Below are 24,800 nucleotides of genomic sequence, written 5' to 3'. Positions count from 1 at the left end.
ATGAGACATATGTAAGCAGAGATGTGTTCCTTTTTGTGCTACAGTGTTAGCAAAAGGACTTCAAGGCAAAAAGATACATCTATAATGGACTGAAGACAGGGAGTAAATGGCTAATCTTGCAGACCAACTGAAAAAAAAATTACTGATCTGAATCAGAGAGCAGAAAGCAGTGTTTGTAAGGAGGCTATGTGTGGGGTGGAACATACATGGGATTATGAAATGCATGTAAGGGGTCTGAGATGTGGTATCACAAAAGGAAAATGGAAGTGGTTTTCAGAAGTTAAAGATGAGAAAAGATTGAGGGTTCCTGTCCTAAAAACACTTAAATTCAGGGTAATTAGCCCCTCCATAAGATTATGCAGCCACATAAATTGCTTTATATTTTCCTCTTTTTCTTTGGCTGCTGCAGTGTTCCACCGTTCTGCTGTCCCTGCTTCAGAGGACAATATTTTACCTACTTTTGAGATATGGAAAAAGTTGTGCAAGGCTGTGTGTGGGGACTTGTGGAGGCTACAGTCACCCCAAAATTTGCCTTAGTCCCCCAGTTGCCACCCCTCCCAGTGCAAAGGTCAAATATTATGCAGAAGTAAGGGTGGCATGGTATGGCATTGCCACACTTACTTCTGTGCTGTTGTTGGAAGTGGAACTGCCATCAGAGCTGTGTGGCTAGAGAGCAGTGGCTGCTGGCTGGGTGCCCAGTTCTGGGGGCAGTGCCACCATCAGCAACAGCTCAGAAGTAAGCACAGGCTGGGAGCCGGGGTGTTTGAGAGTAGTCCTGAGCTCGTGTTCCTGCCCACTGGGGCACGCTGCCCAGTGCAGGTGAAGGTCAGGGGCTCCCCACAGTGACCCAGATTGACCCGCTCTAGCCTGGGCTCCTGGGCCCTGCCTCCTATGGAAGTTGCTCTCCAAGGGCTCTACCAGCCCCAGAGCCAAGACCCTCTGCCCAGGCGGCTCTTACTGGCTGCAAGCAACCATATTATGTTTAAGAAATTACTTGTATTTACATTCTGATTTTTTATGCCTGTCAGCTTCTGGTTTTTTGCTTTATTAGCAGTGCTTTATTTATTTTGTGCTATTTTGCATTAATTGGTCATTGGTTTAGTTAAGAGCCTAACTGCTTTTGTTACTTTAAACAAAGACTGTGGCTCACATGGGTGCACAACAGAGTGACCTCCACCACCCCCTGCCCAAAAAAACCCACCCAGCCTTAAAATATTTTTGAATTTTCAGATTGTAGGAATTTGACTGGGTTTTTTTTTGACTGGGATGGAAATATGTCCTCAAATAGCTAGGGAAAAAAAGTGTACATAGTTTTGGACAGTTATTTATTTTGCTTTAAATTGTGTGCGTGTGTGCATGTGTGTGTTTCATTTTCTTTGCGTGTGCAAATGGCTAATTTTAAAATATAATACAGTACATTCTCTGATTTAAAGTAATTAGTTATTAGTATTATCTAACCAATAATTTTTTTCAGATGTTTGCATTTATTGTTATTTGTTAATATTATTAGTATAATTATTTTTTTTGGCTTACATATTTTTCCTATTGATTTTCTGTGAATAAATGTTCCACCAGTGAGCTGCCATAGATGAAGTTTAAAACCAATCTGTCTGCATATATTTTTTTATTCTCCTTTTGAGTATAACAGATAAAATGCACACTTAAAAGAATATTGTTAAAAAATAAATGTGTCCTCCCCCAAGATTAATAGCACAGCCCTACCCCCCGCCCCCAATTTTCTATCTAGTCCACCTAAGTCCCCCTCTCCCCTCACTGGGAAGAGGACAGCATCGCCTCTGACATTGCATCTGTGGGCTGTGCAGTGATGAGGAAGAAACAGTGGCCTAATAAGCTAAAGAATTTGCAAGAAGCAAAAGGAGCCTTGTACCATAAGAGGCTAGTTCAATGAAGTGCCAAGCTCTAATAATTGGACACTTTATCCAATAAAATGAGAAATGCTATGAGCAGGTGCCTGCAGATCTGTGCAGGATGGAGGGCTACTGCAATAGATCCCGTTAGGTAAAGATTTAAGAAGAGGAGGCAGGAAAGGTATTAAAATATAAATAAGCTTGGAAATTGGGAGCTTTTACAATTAATACTGAGTTGTTTTCCAAGTTGAAAGCTTTAATAGCATAACATTTCTCAATCCAGACATATTACCAGCATAAAGAAATGACTGCATAAGGAAGGGCCTAACAAGTGCCTATTAGATGGAAGTTTTTCCTGTCCTCCAGCAGAGAAGCATTAACAATCACAACTAACAGAAGACCCAACTTTTTTTGAATTCAGCTCAATCCAATTATCTCTTGGATCCTAACCTGTCTTGTTCTCTCCCTCCTCCCCTCTCTCTCTCTTGTTAATTGCTCTCTTCCCCTTAGCTTTTTTCTCTGCATTCATGAATACTGTTATTTCACACATCCTAAAGAAACATTCACTTGATCATATAGTACTTATTTTCCTCTCACAGTTTTCCCCTCCTCCTTTCATTTCCACCCTCCCCCCTTTAAACTTTAAGCTCATTGGGTGGTCTATTCCCTGAGCCTTTACTTCCTCTCCTTCAGCTCCATTCTTGATCTGCCTCAGTCCTACACACTGTACTAAAACTCTGCTTGCAAGAGTCACTAGCAATCTCTTCCTTGCCAAATTTAAGAGCCTCTTCTCCGAACACATTTTCTCGATTCCTCTACTGCATTCCTAATGTTGACCAACCACTTGGGCTTCCATCACTGTGTTCTTTCCAGTTTCTCCTCTTAACTTGCTGACCTTTCCCTTTCAGCAGATCATCTTTTTTCTTCTCTTGCTCTGTTTGTGTTAACCAAAGATTTGTTCTTGGTCTCCTTTCTCTCACTGCACTTGACTTTAGTTGATGTTCTCTGCTCTCATTGTCTCACAACATATACTCCCAGCCTTTTCAGACAGGAATTGTCTCTTCATTGTGTGTGTGTAGTGCCTAGTAAGTGGGGCACAGAATCCCTGACTGGGATCTCCACCAGCTGCAACTGCATGATAAATAAGTCATCTCATCATCTCTGATCTAATGACTCTGAAACCCACCTTTATCTGGATATTTATCTCGTTCAGTCTCATTCATCTCTCCTCATGGATATCCCGCTGTTTTCTTAAATTAAAACTTCTAATCTTTCTTCTCAAGTCCTCTCCCCATCATCCTACCCATAACTCAAACTCAGAATCTTGGAGTTATTGACTCTTCTTTTTCTTCCTTTCTTAATACTCAGATCTTGCCATTTCTCTCTAAAATTTCTAAAATCTGTTTTTTCCTTTTCATTTTCCCTGCTAACACACACTGGCTCACATCACAGTTCTCCCCTCTCCCCGAGAATTCCGTAGCCTCCTCCTTTACCACATCTTTTCCACATTCAGCAGCTAAAACGGTCTTCCTTTCCTGTTGCTTTATAAGTGTTGTGACATGGTAAGAGTCCATTTTTTGGCTCCGTCTCTTTCCAAATAAAGTTCAAGAGCCTCATCCTCACTTTTAACGCTATTCCTAAATCTGCCCCATCTACATCTTACTTCCCATTGCTCCACTCCTTTCCCCACTTCTCTTGGTTTGTTGGTCCTGGTATCTTTTCCTCACATGCATGACTTCCTACTTTCCATTGTCCCAGCACCTGAAGTGATATCAGTCTTGTACCAGGCTAAGCATCATCATTCTCTCGATCTAATTCCTCCCCAAAACTCACTTTTTGCCTTGATTTCTTCTAGTGACTTCCATACCTATTGTGTACTCCACCTTCCCCATCCATGTGGCCTAGCTCTTTCTCAGTATTTTAAAAACTAAAATTTCTATGATTCATTTGAAACGTCACTCATTTATTTTTTCCTTCCTTACTCCTTTGCCTGATTATCTTCAATTTTAGTGACACATCTATTGAAATCTAATATGCAAATTTGGGATTTTAACTTTCATCCAGCCCTAGTAAAGTTGAAAATAGTCCCAACAGCTGTTTAAAGACAATAAATTGAGCTTCTTAGACATCTTAGAGAAAAACCTTATACTTAATCCTAGTACACCAGGGGTTTGGTCTAGTTTAGTCTGAATCTATTGCAAATTTGCATCGAATCTCAATATTAAACCATTCAAACCACAAGACCAGAAGATGTTTGCCTAATGTTTCATAGATTTAAGTACTTCCTTTAAAACTCCAGTTACCACTTCTTGTACTGAATGAGAATTTCCACTTACTTTATTCATGTACCTATGTGTGATATTAAGATGTTGTGTGAAGGTTTTTGTTTTTGTTAACACAATGGATCTCCAAGCTGTTCTTAGAGTAAAACAAAAGTGCACATGCGTTAAATCAATTTTGAAAAAAACTCAAACTCAGCAAAATCAAAATAAAGTTTCGCTCACACCATCAGAAGGTACAGTTGCAACATAGGAATTAAAGCCTGTCAAAGTAGGCTCTGCCAATTTCAAGTTTCTATTCCAAACCACTGAGATACTCGTGCTGTTCAAAATGGATCATTTAAACAATAATTTAAAAAAATACATTTTTACCACTCTTTTTGTAGTAGTGAGTTTGAATAAATCCGAAAATTTCAGTGTGAAAGCAAAAAGGGTTGCAAAAGTTCTAAGCATGTGAAAAGCCCTTTATATAGATGCAACATTAGCTACACACTTCTTCTCTACTGTATACACAAACTGCATATATTATTTATTTTTCAGTAGTACCTAGATAAATATAATTTCCTAAAAAGCAATAAAATACTCCAGGTAGTGTGTTTCTAAACAATTACTGCACATCTGGCTAATGATCTAGGATTTCATAACTCTTAAATTGTACAAATATAACAAGAAATATTCATTTTCATATTGACAGTTTAACAATTTTACCACTACAAAACATTTTTTTCAAAAAAGCAATATATTTATCCTGATAAAGATAATACAGTATATTCATATTAATGGCATAAGCATACAGATATAACATTTTATATAACTGAAAGCAGTCACTTACCATCCAGTAAAGTTTCACCACATATTTTCCATAGCTATTATACAGTGGCATGTGTCCCTTAATAGCCTTGCATAAGGCATATATATGCTCCCATGGCTTCCAAGAGAATATAGATGTTTCGTTTGTGTTGGTTTTACCTTCATTAGTTAAAATATTCACATTATATATCCTCCAGACTGCACAAATTTCACTTATTATCCATCTCATCAGCTGAAATCACAGAATTTTTTTAAAAAATAAAAGTTTTAGTTTTTCACATTGCACATTTTAGGGGAAAAAAATCAAATGAAGTTAAATTATATTAGTCAGAAAATGCAAAACAATTCCAAAAGCTAACTGGAAAGCAAGTCTCACAGAAGAGTGCATTAAAACTAATTTATTGCAAGATTTGCTTTTATCAGCACAAATAATCCTTAAAAGTCATCCATAATACGTGACATTTAGCTGTATGTAGAGATCTACAAAGCTTTATGAAAATGGGAATTGCTAATAGACACTGTATTAATTAACACATGCCATCAATAGCACATCTGATGCCACAATAGTGTTGTTTCATGAAAAGTATGGGTGGGAGACCTGCCAAGTGAAGCTGGTAGGGTCTAATGATAAGACTGCAAACATGAAACTACTCTTACTTTGTACATATCGTGCCTAAGGGAATGCATTCATATAGTGCAGTCACATTTTTTACATTTAGTATCTGCTGCATTTTTTATTTTTTAAAGAAAACAACATTTCTATAATCAAAAATTTTACAAAGAAATAGAACATACTCTTCACTAACCAACCATGATTCACCAACGAGAGCTACAAGAACTGGCACTAATCACAGGAGAAGTGGCCTGAGAACTTTTCAGAAATCTGTATGCTGACTGATTGATGAGCAGGTAAAGGATTATATAGTGCAACAATGATTAAAAGTATACACTTGACCTTTAGTGGTAAGGAAGTTTTTCCTTATTATGCAAGACATATGTCTATTGTTATGTGTTTAAAGGTTAACTGGTTAAGTGACTTGGGAAGCTAATCCCTCTTTTATTTATTTTACTCAAATATAGTATATAAACAGTTCAACAGGAATATCCATATATTAAAGTTGGCTCTTTTATAAGACCGTTTCCTTGCCCTAAAGAGATGTTGATTAATGTGCAAAGTAATAAATGAATATTAAATAATTTAAATTTTACGTATGTACATATTTCCATTTTTATTAATATTTCAATCTTTTGTGTTAGCCAATTTAAAGTTAGTAGCTTTTGTTTTGGGGTTCCCACTTCCCTAATCCCAATTAGAGAGAGGCTAAACCAAAATCCCATGGTCCAGCTCCAGATCCAACTTCACAGCTCAAGCATCGTCTTCTAACAATCAAGCACCCTAACTCTGAAAAAGTGAATATCCGGATCCAAATTTCAAAGCTGCAAGTTCAGGACTGTTTGGATCTGATGCAACAGTTCACACCCATCTCTAACCAAAATCCAAAATTCTTAGCTGTTCTCTGAAAATAGAAATATAAGACTATCATCCCTTTATAAAAAGGAGAGATTAGTGTTTGGCAGTTTTCCCTGCTGAATCACCTCTGTGTTCTTTTTAAGGAAGTGAGGAATCCCAGATAATGTATGGTAATTTTGTAACATGAATAACTGTTTGCTAGGATCTGAAACCACCAATTCACCCCATATACTTATTTCAAACTGTGCTTCAAACAACAGGCCTTGATATAAGAGTCATTAAGTCATACAGCTTCTTCTATATTTGAAGCCTCAATATTTGTATTTTGCCCTGTTTTGCCAAAGAAAAAATGAAAGACATGTAATTTATTTTGAAATCAGATATTTTAAGAGATTCATTCCCATTCTCCTCCACCTTCCGCACAATGTTAGCGATAAGATATGAAAAATAATATTTGTTCCTGTAATGAATATTGTTTATACTTAGTATAATGTAAAAAAAAATTAACTCATTTTAAAACATCTAAATATTTTCCAAAATAATCATGTTGCTATACTCCGCTCTTTAAAGAGCATGTCCTTTACTTACATTTATAGTCTGCCACACAGATTTAGAAGGCTCATACTAACCAGTAGCTAAATGCATTCCTATACTTGGCCTCTTTTCTATATAATGAATATTGTAAACCAAAATGATAAAAGATTTTTCAGCAGTTTTAGATTCCATACTTCTTTTGTTGAAGTGAACTGACCCTAAAGTTAAGGATCTTTACCTTCTTTTGTAAATAATAGTTTCCTTTTAGCATTAACATCATTAATTTTCCATGCAAGTATTAACAAATCTTATTCATAACCTGCACTGTTACTTGAAAAACACTGATTTCTGTTGATCAGCCTTTCACTGTCTCTGTATTTATTTGTTCAGTTTCTAAGAATGATCACCCTTCATTATTAAACCTGTTTGATCCTGATATGAGACTGACTATCATTTCCCCCGCAACCCACTGACAGGATTTATTACACTTAATTTCTCCTGTTGATGGTCTATTTATACCACTAATGTTGAGGGATCAGTCCTTATTATGACATGAGCTATCACATTGACTACATACCTCACTACCAAGTAAGTGCTCATTTGCTGAAAAAAGGTCAAACCAGTTTTCATTTTTCACTACTACAGGAACCTGAAAGAGAAGAGGTTTTAGTTGAACGCCTGTACCTACATCCACTGAAAAGAATAAAGATCCATGAAAAAAATATGAGCACAATATTGTACAAATTCTAGAAATGCCAGTCATCAGCTAAAAGGATGCCAGATCTGCAAATTCCCTTACTGCTTCAATATTTCTTAATGGGGAGGGGTAGTCTTTTCAAAACACAGAAGGTGTTCAAAATTTAATTAATCATTAAGTTGTATTGGGAACTTAGTTAACAAGTGATAAAAAGCAAAAGTTTTCTGTGTCTCGATAGACAAACATTAACGATAACAGATTTGCTCCTTTCACTGCACGACATTCAAATACAACTATAAGGACAACTGAAAATGAAATTTAGGGGTTCAGTTTAGGGCTTAGTAGATTTTAGTTCTTTTATGACAGACAAAATAACCATGTCATGAAATAAACTGCCTCATTCAGCACAAGTAGAAATGGCTGTCTGTGAAAGAAATACAGTAGAATACAATACAGATGCTGAAAAATATGATGTAAATGTTTTGACAGTCCTGCAAGGAGAAGACTGTTTAGATCATAGCTGGGTCTAGCAAGTCTCTCACTTTTATGATTATCAGATTCACTCAAGATATTTTATTAAAAAGATGATACAACATAGTTATTTTCCACTCAACATACTAAAAAGCATTTTGAATCATTTGGCTCTAAGGTATTTTTTGTTTTGTAATTTTGTTTTTAAAAACAAAAACAAATCTTCAAGACCACTCCTGTTTCCAATAAAGTCACTGAATTTTGCCACAGTATTCAAAGGAATTTATTTGTATATATGTAACACAATAGTTTACAAAGATACAGACATCTGGACCTGAGCCACCACTGAAGTATAATACATGCTGATGATCTGCTTAACAGACTGTCATTTTGATTTCTATTCATTTTATAATTTATCCATTATCAAAATATCCTCTCAGAGCAATATGATTTACAAATGATTACACTTATTGTTTTCTATAACAATACTAAAATCCACAAGATGACTCAATATCTAATTGACTTGAGATATTGGTGGTATCCCTCTAAACTTAACAACATTATAATTAAATAAAAAAATACCAGTTTTGTATCAGATGCTGTAAATGCTGTTTTAATGACAATTAGTCTAGAACCAATGTCTCCTCTGAGAAAATATATGGAAAAATGGTTTGCTTTCTTGCATTTTATTGTGTTTTTACATATTCGAGCATCATTAAGTTGATTACTAATAATCACTTGATGAACTGAGATTTTTATTAGATGCTTTATTATATGACTTCAAAAAATTTACTGCAGTGTATAGGAAGTGACAAGAGATTTTTGTTAATGTCATTGCAATATGAAGAATAGTTTTCTATAGTGAAAGATTAGTGCAGGGATCGACAACTTTTGGCACGTGGCCCACCAGGGTAAGCCACCTGGCAGGTTCGGCCAATCACAACTCCCACTGGCCGAAGTTCGCTGGTCCAGGCCAATGGGGGCTGTGGTTAGCAGCATGGGCCAAGGGATGTGCTGGCCACTGCTTCCCATGGCCAGCACATCCCTTGGCCCGCGCCACTTCCTGCAGCCCACATTGGCCTGGAGAGGCAAACTGCGGCCAGTGTGAGCTGTGATTGGCCGAACCTGCGGACGTGCAGGTAAACAAACTGGTCCCTGTCCTGCCAGGTGGCTTACCCTGGTGGGCCGCGTGCCAAAAGTTGTCGATCCCTGGATTAGTGGATAGTTCTAAAATAGACAAACAACATTTGTTCCTTCCTTCCTGTTTGAGGCCTGGCTCTTCAATTTCTATCAGCTGTGCAAATATTTTAAAGTTTCTTAAGAATGAGTTAAACAGTGTGTAGCATGTTCCTTACTACTTCCATCCCACAGAGTTCTCAAGAATTATTTGGAGAAACACGTTCTATTTCAGCAGCTGTTTCATCTCCACTTATTCACAACTTAAAACTTCACACTGTATCATAAGACAACTGCATTTTTTTTCCAAAGGGTGACTCTTCACTAATGTTCTTTCTCCAAACAGTGTGTGTGTGTGTGTGTGTGTGTGTGTGTGTGTGTGTGTGTGTGTGTGTGTGTGTGTGTGTGTGTGTGTGTGTGTGTGTGTGTGTGTGTGTGTGTGTGTGTGTGTGTGTGTGTGTGTGTGTGAGAGAGAGAGAGAGAGAGAGAGAGAGAGAGAGAGAGAGAGAGAGATTATGGCAACAAGAGTTCAAGCCAAACATAACTATATTTTTTAAAAATAATCAGTAACTCAATTCTGACTTCAATCTTTAATGCTCCAATGAGAAACATATGCAATCTAGGCTAAAAATGACCTGATATAAATGTAGACTTCACCAAGACACTAACAGGAAAGTTAGTTTAAAAAAAAAGGGGGTTGGGGCACTATCCCCTGTGCTTACAACCGGAACATGCGTTTGTTTATTTTAGGGCAATAACAGATAGAAGGATTGCAGTGGAAGTCTTTGGAAACAAACAAAACCACTTTTATTTCTGATCAGCTGCTTGAATCTTTTCTTATTACTTCACGTATTCTTGCTCACCATATCCTTTTCTGTTTCTGCCACATTTAACACTAACTACATTATTTCATCACTTGGTGTTTATGATCATTTTATTAGTATCTATAGCGTTTATAATAATTTTAGCAACTTGGCACTAAATTAAGATGATTAAAACCAAAACAAGAGTTGATCAAATACTAAACAAATTAAATGCTTTATTCATTGGACTCTGAAGATGGATGTTATAGTTGAAGGATTTTATATACATATAGGTTTATCTGTTTCTGGCTGCCATATCCTTTGCTCCAGTCCTTTAGCTATCACAACTTACTTTATGTATTTTGGCAGCATTTATCATGCAATCTTTTGCTCTTGTGAATTTCCACCCCCACCCTCCCATTAAAAATGTAAACTTGAAACACACTTACTGCATATTTAATAAAAAATGAAACTGACAAGCTGACACAAGTAAAACTGACAAGACTGAAAAGCTAGAGAGGCAGGCAAAATGTTTTAAGAACCTTCAGATTTCAAACGGGAATAAAAAGGAAATAGGATAGTTTTAAATTTAAACAGCAGCAACAGATTTTCAGAGTTGAAGAGCACTTCACCTGTGACATGGCAAGCAGATTATTCATTTCTTGTTTTGTTTTCTATTTAAAAGCAGCTGAAAATTAAATAAAGTTGTGCACAAATAAAAAACATTACTGGATATTAACCAGCCAAATACTGTCAAAGATACGGACATGTTATGTAGGCAGTTCAAAGAAGTGGGAGACCAAGGATGATAACATATCATGGGTACATTCATAATCTTCAGATCTGCATGGCAGATTTCTACTTCAATGTTCTGCTCAAGTAAAACCACAGTCTGAACAGCACATGTGGGAGAATCAGGATTAGGCCCTCTGGACCCACTGATACTTTCCCAAGACCTTTTGGCATTCTTAAAAGGGAGAAAAAAATACACTTTTTGTCTCTGCAGAGAATCAAGAAGGCATATCTTCCTGCAAGTTTAACATACAGAGACCTGTAGGAAAAAAATTGGAGTTTTGTGAATTTACAAGAGTAGGCAATTAGCTCTATTTATGCAGTTAACCCCTTCTGCTCACTGGTGACACAGCTGGACAGCACCTGAAACAGGGAGGTTCTTCTCTTCATAACTTTGCCCCTGTGTACCAGTTGTCCTGAGACAATTCTTTGTCCTGAGAATTTGCTAGACTGACAGGCTGCATTTTTCCTCAAATGTAACTTTCAATTTTTTTTATGGTCACATGGGTGCGATGCTCTGACTTGGGTTCCCTAAGGCCATGGCTACACTAGAGAGTTGCAGCGCTGGTGAGGGGGTTACAGCGCTGCAACTTAGGATGTGGCCACACTTGCAAAGCATGGCCAGCGCTGCAACTCCCTGGTTGCAGTGCTGGCTGTACACCCGGTGGAGCCTCGGGTGTAGGGATTCCAGCGCTGGTGATCCAGCGCTGGTCAGCAAGTGTGGACGCCCACCAGCGCTTTTATTGACCTCCGTGGTATAAGGAGGTATCCCAGCATACCTTAGAAGCCTCACTGGTAATCATGCACACTCCACTGCCCTGGGCTCAGCTGACCCCACCTTTAAATGCCCCGGGAATTTTAAAAATCCCCTTCCTGTTTGCTCAGCCAGGTGTGGAGTGCAATCAATCATTCAATCAATCAGCGACCATGCCTCCACGCCCCAAACGAGTCCCAGCATGGAACAATTCCGAGCTGCAGGACCTCATCAGTGTTTGGGGTGAGGAAGCTGTGCAAGCACAGCTGCGCTCCAGAAGGAGAAATTATGATACCTATGGGCAGATATCACAGTCCTTGCTGAGAATGGGCCATGAACGGGACGCGTTGCAGTGCAGGGTCAAAATAAAAGAGCTGAGGAATGCTTACTGCAAAGCCCGTGAGGGAAATCGCCACTCAGGAGCTGCCCCCACAACCTGCTGTTTTTACAAGGAGCTGGATGCCATACTTGGGTGTGACCCCACTGCCAATCCGAGGACCACGATACGATGGAGAGTTCAGAGCAGGGAGAAGTGGGAGAGGATGTAGAGGAAGCCGACAGTGAGGCTACTGGCGTGGAGGGAGACACCCCGGAGTCCCAGGAGGCATGCAGCCAGGAGCTCTTCTCAAGCCAGGAGGAGGCTAGCCAGTCGCAGCAGCTGGAAGTTGCTGGTGAGGAAGAAGCTGCGGAGTGTGCTCGGGGTAAGCAGATTTTTATGTTTTGGGAGATAAGGGTTTGGGTTATGGCTGCCTGCATGCATGCCTAAACGTGGAATAGCCCATTGATTTGCTCTGTCACGTCTCTGTAATCTGCCTCGGTAATCTCTTGAAAAGTTGCAGTCAGAGCGTGCGCAATTTGCTTTCTCAAGTTTATAGGGAGAGCCACCGTGGTCCTTGTCCCGGTCATGCTAACTCGTCCGATCCACTGTGCAGCGAGGGGTGGGGGGACCATGGCTGCACACAGGCAAGCTGCATAGGGGCCAGGGCGGAATCCACATTGCTGTAGAAGACCCTCCCTCTCTTCACAGGTAACACGCAGCAGTGATATATCTGGCAGTAGGAAACCCTGTTGAGAATTTAGGGATACTTGAGTGCAGGGCGCCAGGTTCGCGGTCCCAGCTCCGCGGTGTGCTCCGGTCTCTCCCCCCCCCTTCCCAGCAGGCAGCCAGCCCCGCGGTGCCCTCCGGTCTTCCCCCCGCCCTTCCCAGCAGGCAGGCAGCCCCGCGGTGCGCTCCGGTCTTCCTCCCCCCCCGTTCCCAGCACGTAGCCAGCCCCGCGGTGCCCTCTGGTTTTTCCCCACCCTTCCCAGCAGGCAGCCAGCCACGCGGTGCGCTCCGGTCTTCCTCCCTCCCTGTTCCCAGCACGTAGCCAGCGCCGCGGTGCGCTCCGGTCTTCCTCCCCCCCTCCCAGCACATAGCCAGCCCCGCGGTGCGCTCCGGTCTTCCCCCCCCTTCCCAGCACGTAGCCAGCCCCGCGGTGCCCTCCGGTTTTTCCCCACCCTTCCCAGCAGGCAGCCAGCCCCACGGTGCCCTCCGGTCTCTCCCCCCTTCCCAGCAGGCAGCCAGCACAGCTGTGCGGTTCCCCCCCCCCACCAGCAGGCCGGCAGTTACGCGGACCGCCCCCCCGGCCAGCAGCTCGCCACCTTCCTGTTCACTACTGTCCCCTGTGCATGACACCAGCTACCTCCTGTACCCAGTGCAGATAAACCCCAGTGACCCATCGGTCAATTCCCCCTCCCAGGTGCAGTCGGGGCAGAAACACTCACCCCATTGCTCGCCATGCCTTTGCTTCCCTGGCCTCTCTGTGTTATGTTAGGTATGTGGGAAGGATGCTACAAAAAGTCTAAAAACTCCTTCACTGTGTGATAATAAACAATGTAGCCTCTGTGTATTACATGTTTCTATCTATGTTTTTTTTAGTGACCTTAACTAATGCAGCCGGATCACCGGCCTCATGCTGGTTGCAGAACTTGAGAAAAAATCCGCAAAAATCAAAAGGAGAATTGATCAAAGCAGTTATGATTCACTACAACAGAGAAAGTAGGAAGACGCAGGAATGGAGAGAGAAAATGTATGAGTGGAGGCAAACAGAGAGCAGGAGAAAGGAATTGGCTACCAAAAAAACCTCAAAGCAGATGATAAGCCTCCTGGCTCGCCAAACTGAGTCTTTCGAGTCTCTCATAGCCATGCAGGCAGATCTGTACCGTGGTAACCCACACCCCTCCCAAAGCTCTCTTTCTTGTTCCCCAGTATTTGCACAAAACACCTTTCTCCAGCAGCCAGTTTCTTATTACCCCCAGCTGCCCCCAACACCTGTACGATCACCTACCAGTCCTGATAACTACAATTCTTACCCTGTGCACTCCACCCCCATTACCCTGCAGCATAGTAATCCTGAAGTGCAGCAGACATTGAACAGTAATCCAAACAGGACATATTCAAACCTCTGAATGTACAGTCCACCACCCTAACCCCCCTGGCCTTTTATGTACTGTACTTTGAATAAAGGATTTTATGGCTTTTACAATACGTTTTATTATTGCAGGAAGTGGTAAATATTGTACCCTAAGGTAGAAAGGAGCACAGCAAAGGCACCAAACATTACTGTTGGCTCTCAGCATCAAATTGCTCCCTTAAGGCATCCCTAATCCTTGAAGCCCTTTCCTGGGCCTCTCTAGTAGCCCTGCTCTCTGGCTGTGCAAATTCATCCTCTAGGCGTCGAACCTCGGAGGTCCATTCCTCACTGAATCTTTCACCCTTCCCTTCACAAATATTATGGAGGGTACAGCACGCGGATATAATAGCGGAGATGCTGCTTTCCCCCAAATCTAGCTTCCCATAAAGACACCTCCAGCGGGCTTTCAAATGGCCAAAAGCACACTCCACAGTCATTCTGCACCGGCTCAGCCTGTAGTTGAACCGGTCCTTGCTCCTGTCAAGCTTCCCTGTATACGGTTTCATGAGCCATGGCATTAAGGGGTAAGCGGGGTCTCCAAGGATCACAGTGGGCATTTCGACGTCCCCTACTGTGATCTTGCGGTCTGGGAAAAAAGTCCCGGCCCTCAGCCTCCTGAACAGGGCACTGTTCCGAAAGATGCGTGCATCGTGCACCTTTCCAGGCCATCCTGAGTAAATGTCAGTGAAACACCCACGGTGATCCACAAGTGCTTGCAGAACCACGGAGAAATACCCCTTGCGATTAACGTACTCTGATGCCAGGTGGGGTGGTGCCAGAATAGGAATATGCGTCCCATCTATTGCCCCTCCACAGTTAGGGAAACCCATTTCTGCAAAGCCATCCACAATGTCCTGCACATTCCCCAGAGTCACAGTTCTTCTTAGCAGGGTGCGATTAATGGCTGCGCAAACTTGCATCAGCACCATTCCAACGGTGGACTTTCCCACTCCAAACTGGTTTGCCACCGATCGGTAGCTGTCTGGAGTTGCCAGCTTCCAGATTGCAATAGCCACTCGCTTCTCCACTGGCAGGGCAGCTCTCAATCTCGTGTCCCTGCGCCGCAGGGTAGGGGCGAGCTCAGCACACAGTGTCATGAAAGTGGCTTTTCTCATCCGAAAGTTCTGCAGCCACTGCTCATCATCCCATGCTTGCAGGACGATGTGATCCCACCACTGAGTGCTGGTTTCCCGAGCCCAAAGGCGCCGTTCCATGGTGCTAAGCACGTCTGTTACTGCCACAAGCAATTGAGTGTCTTGAGTGTCAGGCGTTTCAATATCATCGTCTGACTCCTCACTGTCACTTTGGAGCTGAAGGAATAGCTCCACTGCCATGCGTGATGTGCTGGCAACATTCATCAGCAAGGTCCTCAGCAGCTCAGGCTCCATTTGTAATAGAAATCTCAGAAATCGCGCTGCAGACTCACAATGCCGCCAAACTGCTCGGAATGTGTAGCAAAGCACCACGGGGCCTTGGAACAGGAATCGGAAAGACCCGCACACTTCCTTCCACTTCCCACAAGCCACAGCGCCAAAATGGGACGAGGTGCTCTGTGGGATAGTTGCCCATAATGCACCACTCCCAACAGCACTGCAAGTGCTGCAAATGTGGCCACACTGCAGCGCTGGTAGCTGTCAGTGTGGCCACACTGCAGCGCTGGCCCTACACAGCTGTACGAACACAGCTGTAACTACCAGCGCTGCAAAACTGTAAGTGTAGCCATGGCCTAAGACTTGCTAAATAAAAAGAAACCACCTTTCTGTTGTCTGGTAGTATGTGAACATTACTACCCTGGTGGGAACATGCAATACAGGAAGTCATGGAATACAGGAGAGATTCCAGAAGACTGGAAAAGGGAAAATATAGTGCCAATCTATAAAAAGGGAAATAAAGACAACCTGGGGAATTACTGACCAGTCAGAGTAACTTCTGTACCCAGAAAGATAATGGAGCAAATTAAGCAATCAATTTGCAAACATCTACAAGATAATAAGGTGATAAGTAACAGTCAGCGTGGATTTGTCAAGAACAAATCATGTCAAACCAACCTGATAGCCTTCTCTGAAAGGGTAACAAGCCTTGTGGAGGGGGAGCAGAAGATGTGGTATATCTTAACTTTAGTAAAGCTTTTGATATGGTCTCGCATGACTTTCTCATACACAAATGAGTGAAATACCTAGATGGAGCTACTATAAGGCAGGTGCATAACTGGTTGGAAAACCATTCCCAGAGAGTAGTTATCAGTGCTTCACAGTCATGCTGGAAGGACATAAGTGGGGTACCTCAAAAATCAGTTCTGGGTCCGGTTCTGTTCAATATCTTCAGCAATGATTTAGATAATGGCATACAGAGTACACTTCTAAAGTTTACCAAGCTGGAAGCGGTTGCAAGTGCTTTGAAGGATAGGATTAAAATTCCAAATGATCTGGACAAACTGGAGAAACGGTCTGAAGTAAAGATGATGAAATTCAATAAAGACAAATGCAAAGTACTCCATTTAGGCAGGGCTGCCGGGGGGGGGGGGGGCAAGAGGGGAAATTTGCCCCAGGCCACGGGCTCCGCAGGGGCCCCCACGAGAGTTTTTCGGGGCCCCTGGAGTGGGGTCCTTCACTCGCTCGGGGGCCCCAGAAAACTCTTGCGGGGCCAGGACCCGGAGCTTCTTCCACTCCCGGTCTTCGCTGGCGGGGGAGTCCTTCCGCTCCAGGGCAGAAGGACCCCCGCCATCGCATTACCGCCGAAGCGGGACCTACCGCCAAAGTGCAACCCAGTCTTCGGCGGTAATTCGCCGGCGGAGGGCCCCCGCCACGGGTCTTCGGGGCACGTCAGCGGCGGGTCCCAAAATGAAAGGGCCCCCCGCTGCCGAACAGGGCCGGCTCTAGACATTTCACCGCGTGGGGTGCCCCCTGCCGCTTGCCGGTCCCACGGCTCCGGTGGACCACCCGCAGGCATGGCTGCGGAGGGTCCGCTGGTCCCGCGGCTCTGGTGGACCTCCCGCAGGCGTGCCTGCGGATGCTCCACCGGAGCCGCGGGACCAGTGGACCCTCCGCAGGCACACCTGAGGGAGGTCCACCGGAGCCGCCTGCCACCGATGGCCCCAGGCCCCCGGAATCCTCTGCGCGGCCCTGCATTTAGGAAGAACAATCAGTTGCACACATACAAAATGAGAAATGACTGCCTAGGAAGGAGTACCATGGAAAGGATCTGAGAGTCATAGTGGACCACAAGCTAAATATGAGTCAACAATGTAACACTATTGCAAAAAAAAGCAAACATCATTCTGGGATCTATTAGCAAGAGTGTTGTAAGCAAGAAATGAGAAGTAATTTTTCTACTCTACTCCGTGCTGATTAGGCCTCAACTGGAGTTTTGAGTGCAGTTCTGGGCACCACATTTCAGGAAAGATATGGACAAATTGGAGAAAATCCAGAGAAGAGCAACAAAAATGATTAAAGGTCTAGAAAACATGACCTCTGAGGGAAGACTGGGTTTATTTAGTCTGGAGAAGAGAAGACAGAGGGGACACAATAATCATTTTCAAGTACATAAAAGGTTGTTACAAGGAGGAGAAAGAAGAATTGTTGTTCTTAACCTCTGAGGATAGGACAAGAAGCAATGAGCTTAAATTGCAGCAAGGGAGGCTTAGGTTGGACATTAGGAAAAACTTCCTAACAGTCAGGGTGGTTAAGCAAGCACTGGAATAAATTGCCTAGGGAGGTTGTGGAATTTCCATCATTGTAGACTTTTAAGAGCAGGTTAGACAAACTCCTGTCATGAATGGTCTAGATAATACTTAGTCCTGCCTTGAGTGCAGGGGACTGGACTAGATGACCTCTCAAGGTCCCTTCCAGTCCTATGATTAAGTTCTAACATGTTTCATCTGTCTCATAAACCATTTTCTGTTTATTGTCTGGTGGAGGCACTTTATGAGGACTTTGAGGTACCTGTCTCCAGAATGTCTGCAGCTGACAAGTCTAGAAAAGAGTGCATTTGTAGAGAGAGGCTTGCAGTTCCTTCATTGTAAATTTCTTGTTTTATTTAGTTGAGGAAAGGTAGCATATGTCTCTTCCAGAGTAATAGTTGTCTCTTCCCTTGCAAGGATGTGCCAAGCATTTGCAATTCATTAGCCCAGTTGTGGCAAGTTTGAATTCTACCACTCTGCTATTATAACAATTGTGGCTGCTACTAACACTGCAGTCATCAATTACATTTCAGTTTAGTTTTCTCATGCAGAACAAGCAATGCATATAAAAAGACAATGCAATAGGTTTCATTGGGGCAACTCAGGGAATAAGGTGAAAGACTATGACCCATACTTTTTTTGAGATGTTGTTGAGAATCAGTAGCATATATAAACTTTTGAAGTTTTTGCCCTATGAAATGTGTTTGTCAGAAAAATAGGAAATCAATTTTAACGTAAAGTCTTCATCACTACAAGATCTTGTATCTACTCTTCTGTAGAGTTAAAATACGTGCTGCTTACCTTATTAGTTAAAAATTCGTGTGGACGTTTCCAGGAATTCACTTTTAAGGAAGGTGGTAATTCAATCTTCCCTTCGGGGTCCTCAAAGACATGCTATATAAAATATTCATGTACAAAAATTGAGCAGTTTGTATTAACTATTCCACTGGATCATCAAGATTTAGAATGCTTCTTTGCTCATGATTAAGGCTAAGATGCTGTCATGCATATTTTTAGTAAAAGTCACAGACAGGTCACTGGCAATAAAGAAAAATTCACGGAAGCCCATGACCTATCTGTGACTTTTACTAAAAACATGCATGACAAAATGGGGAGCTGCAGGCTCACCACATTACCGAGGGGAGCCTGGCTTGGAGGTGCAGGGTACCCCCACTGCCTGCAACACCCGCCCATGGCGGCTCCATGCTCCGGGGCACCCACGGCAGCTGGGACTTCCCAGGAGCCCCGCTGCCTGCAGCGCCTGGGAGTTTGGGGTCTCTCTGCTATCTCAGAGCTCCGGGCACCCTTGCCTCCACCCTGGCTGGGAACTGCCTGCAGGGCATCCCTGCCTCCCTCTGCGGCTGGGAGCTCGAGCCCCCACAGTTCCCAGCTGCCAGAGGACACAGGTGCTGGGAGCTCAAGTCACAGATTCCGTGACCTTCATGACAAAATTGTAGCCCTATTCATGATTATTCACTGGGACGAAAAATCACACATTATGGCACAATGAAGAGAAAAGGTGGTTACTTACCAATAAATAGAGTTCTCAGAATATACTGTCTCTGCAAAATCCATAGTCAAGCACATTAGGTGCTTGACATGACTAGGAGAAGTGTACTCAACCTGTGTTGTTTTTACTGCCAAAGTAAAATGTGAACACATCTCCCATTTCTTCCTGGAGCCTAAGACTTCCAGATCTTTTATCGCCTCCCATCCAAGCCACATTATTTGGATTCCCTATTTTTTTCTGTCTTCCAGGAAGGCTGCCTGAAGAACTCTGTTTGGGCTACTATTTCCGGGAGTAAAGACCACACAGTCTGAGCAACTTCAGAAAGCACCATTCTCCCAGTAATTTTTAAACACTTAAAATGCTGATTCATAAAAAACATTTTTGTCTTACAAACTCATTGCTCAAAGGCTTACTGCTTCTTCAGATCTGCCATGAGTAAGTGGGACTGAAAGGGACCTCCTGGATCATCAAGCTGAGTCTCCTTCAGTCACAGGCAACCCCCATTATATAATCCCACTCTTAAGATTGTCAAGCTCTATCTTAAAACTAATTGAGTGAATCCTACGCTAACACAAAAATTATTTTAACAACACTAAACCCAAAGTTTTCTACCTGGGAAGCCTAAAGTTAGACCCCTAAATCCATATTTAGGCAGGGAATTAAACTTGGGACTGCGCATCTACAACTCTCACTGCAGTCAATCCAAACTATAAGTGTTCAGCATCTGAACATCAGGCTGCTAAATCAGGTATTTGGATACAGATTTCGGGGCTAAAAGTTAAACCACTGAAGTTTAAAACTTTGGCCATCTAATGAACAAGTACCATCTAAGAATAAACTAACACAGGTTATAGGAAGTTTGGATAAATTCATTGTGCAATTGATGATGTGGAAATGATTCTGAGACTGCTCACACTGGTGGAAAAAGAGGTATTGATCATAGGTACATAGGTACATGGATAGGACCTTAAATACCTGTAGCTGGAATGTTACATCAGTGGGCAGATGTGCAGGCTGTGATACTGTATAAAAAAGGAGATCGTCTGCACTATTGTCACCAATGTTACACAGTGTGATAAATCTTGTAAAAAGTATGCCTTGTAAGGGATCAATAGAAAAATTATAATCTCCTAAGTATTATTATCCTGTTGAAATATATATATATATATCAAATGTGTATATGAAGTTATAAAATGTTACTGTATGCTTGTTACTAAACATGTTGTGTTCCTGGGTAGCACCCACAAGCCAGATTTACATCAAGACTCGCCAGCCATCTGTTGATGGGCCATTAAGGAGAATCAACTCTTCCAGTCAGCCCCAGAGAGCATATGGACAATGAAGACCCAATGAACTCAGCAGGGCACGTAGAACATGTGATCATGTTCAAACAAACTCCCTGTTTGAGCCAGTATTTTTCCATGCACATGGACTGGGAATATAAACTGGAGACTGTGACATCCCCTTCTTGCCTCATTCCTGTTCCACATCTCTGGACTGTGATTTCTAACAAAAGGGACAGGAGCTTTGAATAATGGACTGAGGACTCCAATCTTTTGGATATACCAGAGACTTGCTGCAAGCTAGCAGATTTAACATCACTGCTATTATCCTGATCTACAGACTCTGAAATCCATTATAATATATATGATTCACTTTAACCATTTAATAATTCTTTTCTCTCTTTTTATATTAATAAACCTTTAGTTTTAGCTTACTAAAGGATCAGAGTGGTATTTGGTGAAATCCTGAAGTATGTTCCTGAAGTAAGTGGCTAGCTCCCTGGAGCTGGAGGAACCTAATATATGTGATTTCTGGTTTTGATAATTATTTATCACAGAAGTCTGTTTTTTTCTGGGTTATTCATGAGGGACTAAAGGACCTGACAGGGACTATCTGTGGCTTTATAATAACTAGTAATGTATTTTGGAGGCATGTATAAGTTGGCATGTCATAAACAGATGGTTAAGGGTTAATGTCTCTTTTACCTGTAAAGGGTTAAGAAGCTCAGTGAACCTGGCTGACACCTGACCAGAGAACCAATGGGGGGACAAGATACTTTCAAATCTTGGTGGAGGGAAGTCTTTGTTTTGTGCTGGTTTTTTTGTTCGTTGTTTGCTCTTGGGGCTAAAAGGGACCAGACGTGCAACCAGGTCTTTCTCCAATCTTTCTGAAACAGTCTCTCATGTTCAAAATAGTAAGTACTAGCTAGAAAAGGCGGATTAGTCTTATGTTTGTTTTCTTAACTTGTGAATGTGTATTTTGCTGGAAGGATTGTTACCTCTGTTGCTGTAACTTTGAATCTCAGGCTAGCGGGGAGGGAGTCCGTCTAGGCTATACGAATCTGAATACTCTGTAAACATTTTCCCTCCTGATTTTACAGAGATAATTTTTACTTTTTTCTTTCTTTAATTAAAAGCTTTCTTTTTTAAGAACCTGATTGATTTTTTCCCTTGTTTAAGACCCAAGGGGATTGGGTCTGAACTTACCAGGGATTGGTGGGGGGAAAGGAAGAGGGGGAAGGTTAATTCCTCTCTGTTTTAAGATCCAAGGAGTTTGGATCAGTGTAGCCTCTCAGGGTAACCCAGGGAGGGGAAAGTCTGGGAGGGGAAAAGAAGGGGGGATGGTTTATTTCTCCTTGTTTTAAGACCCAAGGGGTTTGGGTCTTGGGTTCCCCAGGGAAGGTTTTGGGGGAACAGAAAGTGTGCTATATTTTGGCTGGTGGCAGCACTATCAGTTCTAAGCTAGGAATTAAGCTTAGAAGGGTCCATGCAGGTCCCCACTTTTGGATGCTAAAGTTCAAACTGGGGGAAAAATACCTTGACATGGGGGTATATGCCCTGTATTCTGGCAGTTTGGCCTGAGACTGGCACTCTTACCTGTGTCCAATACCAGGCAGCATGAGACAGACATTACCTAATGGCCAAGCCATTTTGACATGTTTCAAGGACTGCAAGCTACTACAGGGTAATCGGCAGAGACAGTTTCAGGGAGGGAAGACTATGGTGTTTTAAATAATTATCAATTATGGAAAGATATTAGAAGAACATGAAAAATCATTACTCTGTTTCTCTCTTCTGTTTCTCATATGAGAGAAGTAGAAAAGCTTCTAGGGAATACAGACCTTTGCAGACATGGTTATGGTCTGAAAGCTTAAATGAAGCCTAGTAGGCTGGACTGACAAATTGACCAGTGGATACTGTAGTTACTTGTTTGACCAAGTTAGCATAGAGTTCCACAGTGAGGGCAAAATTCTGTTTTCAGATGTGGACACAGCTTATAGTGAATTTAACCATATGCAAATGTAAAGGGAGAATTTGGATCTTAAAGATATGGTTCACATAAATGGAGGATGGCCTCACATTATGTGAGGGATCAAATGAGAAAAAAATGAAATGTTCCTCTCCCTCTGGACAATCAATGTTCCACAAGTAATCACAGAAGTACTTCAGAGAGAAAGTTATCACGAGGGGTGTGTTTTACCAGCGACCAAAAGCTTTTAACATCCTTTTTCCATATCACATATATGAAAGCAGCAATGAGCAATGCAGCTTGATGCTAAAGGTCTGAGCATTCTAAGAAATACACTGAAAGATGCAGGGCCGGCTCTAGCCATTTCGCTGCCCCAAGCACGGCGGCGCGCCGCGGGGGGCGCTCTGCCGCTTGCCAGTCCCGAGGCTCCGGTGGACCTCCTGCAGGCATCCCTGAAGAGGGTCCGCTGGTCCTGCGGCTCCGGTGAACCTCCCGCAGGCATTCCCGCGGATGCTGCACCGGAGCCGCGGGACCAGCGGACCGTCCACAGGGACGCCTGTGGGAGGTCCACCGGAGCCGCCTGCCGCCCTCCCAGCAACCAGCAGAGTGCCCCCGTGGCATGCCGCCCCTGGGGCCTGGAGCCGGCCCTGGAAAGATGCTTAAAGGATAAAGATTTTCAATTAATATTATTTTTATGTATTATTTATATTACAATAGTGTCTGATGGTCCCAACCAAGATTATTATTATAAATCTATTTTTCTCAGTTTTATTAACCACCGGCTTGTAAATCAGAGCCAAAAACTGACTCACTTGTATGTGAAAGTACAAGGCACATGCATTCTTATTGCCAGATAATGTGGCTCTACAGCTGGCATATTCACCAGAGCTTAGCCAAGATCGATACAGCTAGAGTCAAATTAGTTCTATGTCCCCTTTGCACATCCTGCCTCTCTCTGCCCACAGAACTAGGATTGCAGAGACTGATTTTGATGTAGGGCAATTTGTAATTGCCACAGAGAAGAGAAGTGGGGGAGACTAGGTCCCCAAACTGGTGTCACCCCATAAGTAAACAGTATTGAAGGGGAACTTCCTCCTCCCATCCTATATTCCACAAAAGGGGCAGTGCTGGACAGCCATAAAGCATTATTTTAAAGCTAATAATTTATGCAATTGTGTTTATAATCCCTGTAAAGAAACAATATATTAGTTAACCCATTAGGTAAGGGGAATGGGACCAACAAATAATTATTAACTCAAAGTATGACCACTAACAATTATTTAAGACTATAAGATTTGTGCAATACTCGAGGAATCATGAGCCCCTAGTAAAGCCTATTTTTCTGTGTTTTACACAAGCATAATTAGTAAGTATTTTTTGAGTATTGTTTATACTTTTACAAAGGGCTCTACAGATTGTCTGAAAATGTAAAAGCAATATGTCTGCTCCCATAAGAAGCAGCAGTTTTAATTATGATCTGAAACATTTCTGCTTTATTTAGTTTGACAACTGTTGCACAAACAACAGAAAAATGTATGTCTTCCTTTTTAAAATTTGAATGAGAAGAGGCAAAATACATTTAGCTTAAGACTGGACTTGATCTAGGAGGAGCCCATTTAAACTTAGGCAACAATTTAAAAAAGATATGCGGGAGAAATTAACATGTTTATCCACAACAAATTATTCTGAAGTTAAAGCAAAGCATACTCTATTAAATAAATGTATGTAGACAAATTAATCTGAAAAAGTAATATTCAACTTACTAAAACTGGACTCTTTCCAGCTTTATCTTTCTCTTTTCCAACTTTTCCTGCATCCCACTTTTCTGCATTGATATCTGCTTCGTTCCATTCTGGCCAAATGGGAAATTTCCCTTTCTTTGATTCACTAGCAGCACCCACACTGGGTAACACAGCAGCTGGCCTGAAAAGAAACAAACAAACAGCCAATTTAAAATGAAGATTACATCAGAGAAGAAAGAAAATGTGTACAATAGAAAGATTTTCACAAGGTAACACATTTTCATATCCCATTGTTTTAATTTAACTTAATAAAAAAGTTTAGTGCTACTAATTACAATACCTTTCCTTTCTGAATTCAGAAAAAGTAGTCTCAAAAGGTCTTTAAAACTACTAGATACAATTCTGAGTAGTAATCCTGCAAAGCATTTAAGCACATGCCATTTTAAAGTACATTAGTAAAGCCACTACTAAATGGAGTATGAAATGGAGCCTGCCAGTGGAACAAGGTG

The 24,800-nt window shown here is 42.1% G+C and overlaps 1 protein-coding gene across 3 annotated transcripts in view; it reads right to left on the bottom strand.

The window, feature by feature from the left end:
• ADGB (androglobin) overlaps positions 1-24,800 on the bottom strand; it is a 221,736-nt gene that overhangs the window by 174,969 nt on the left and 21,967 nt on the right. For 2 of the 3 annotated variants that reach the window (XM_030556520.1, XM_030556522.1), the window contains exons 2-5: positions 24,313-24,472; positions 18,589-18,681; positions 7,540-7,611; positions 4,980-5,189 (exon numbers count right to left, since the gene is read on the bottom strand). In XM_030556520.1, the coding sequence (XP_030412380.1) occupies positions 4,980-5,189; positions 7,540-7,611; positions 18,589-18,681; positions 24,313-24,472 (535 nt within the window). The remainder of the gene's footprint in view (positions 1-4,979; positions 5,190-7,539; positions 7,612-18,588; positions 18,682-24,312; positions 24,473-24,800) is intronic. The other variant, XM_030556521.1, reaches the window with a different exon arrangement.

The sequence above is a fragment of the Gopherus evgoodei genome, chromosome 3, assembly GCF_007399415.2.
Source record: "Gopherus evgoodei ecotype Sinaloan lineage chromosome 3, rGopEvg1_v1.p, whole genome shotgun sequence".
NCBI classification, from domain to species: domain Eukaryota; kingdom Metazoa; phylum Chordata; order Testudines; family Testudinidae; genus Gopherus; species Gopherus evgoodei.
Note: the sequence above shows the minus strand (reverse complement) of the source record. Positions and strands in the feature narration are given on the sequence as shown.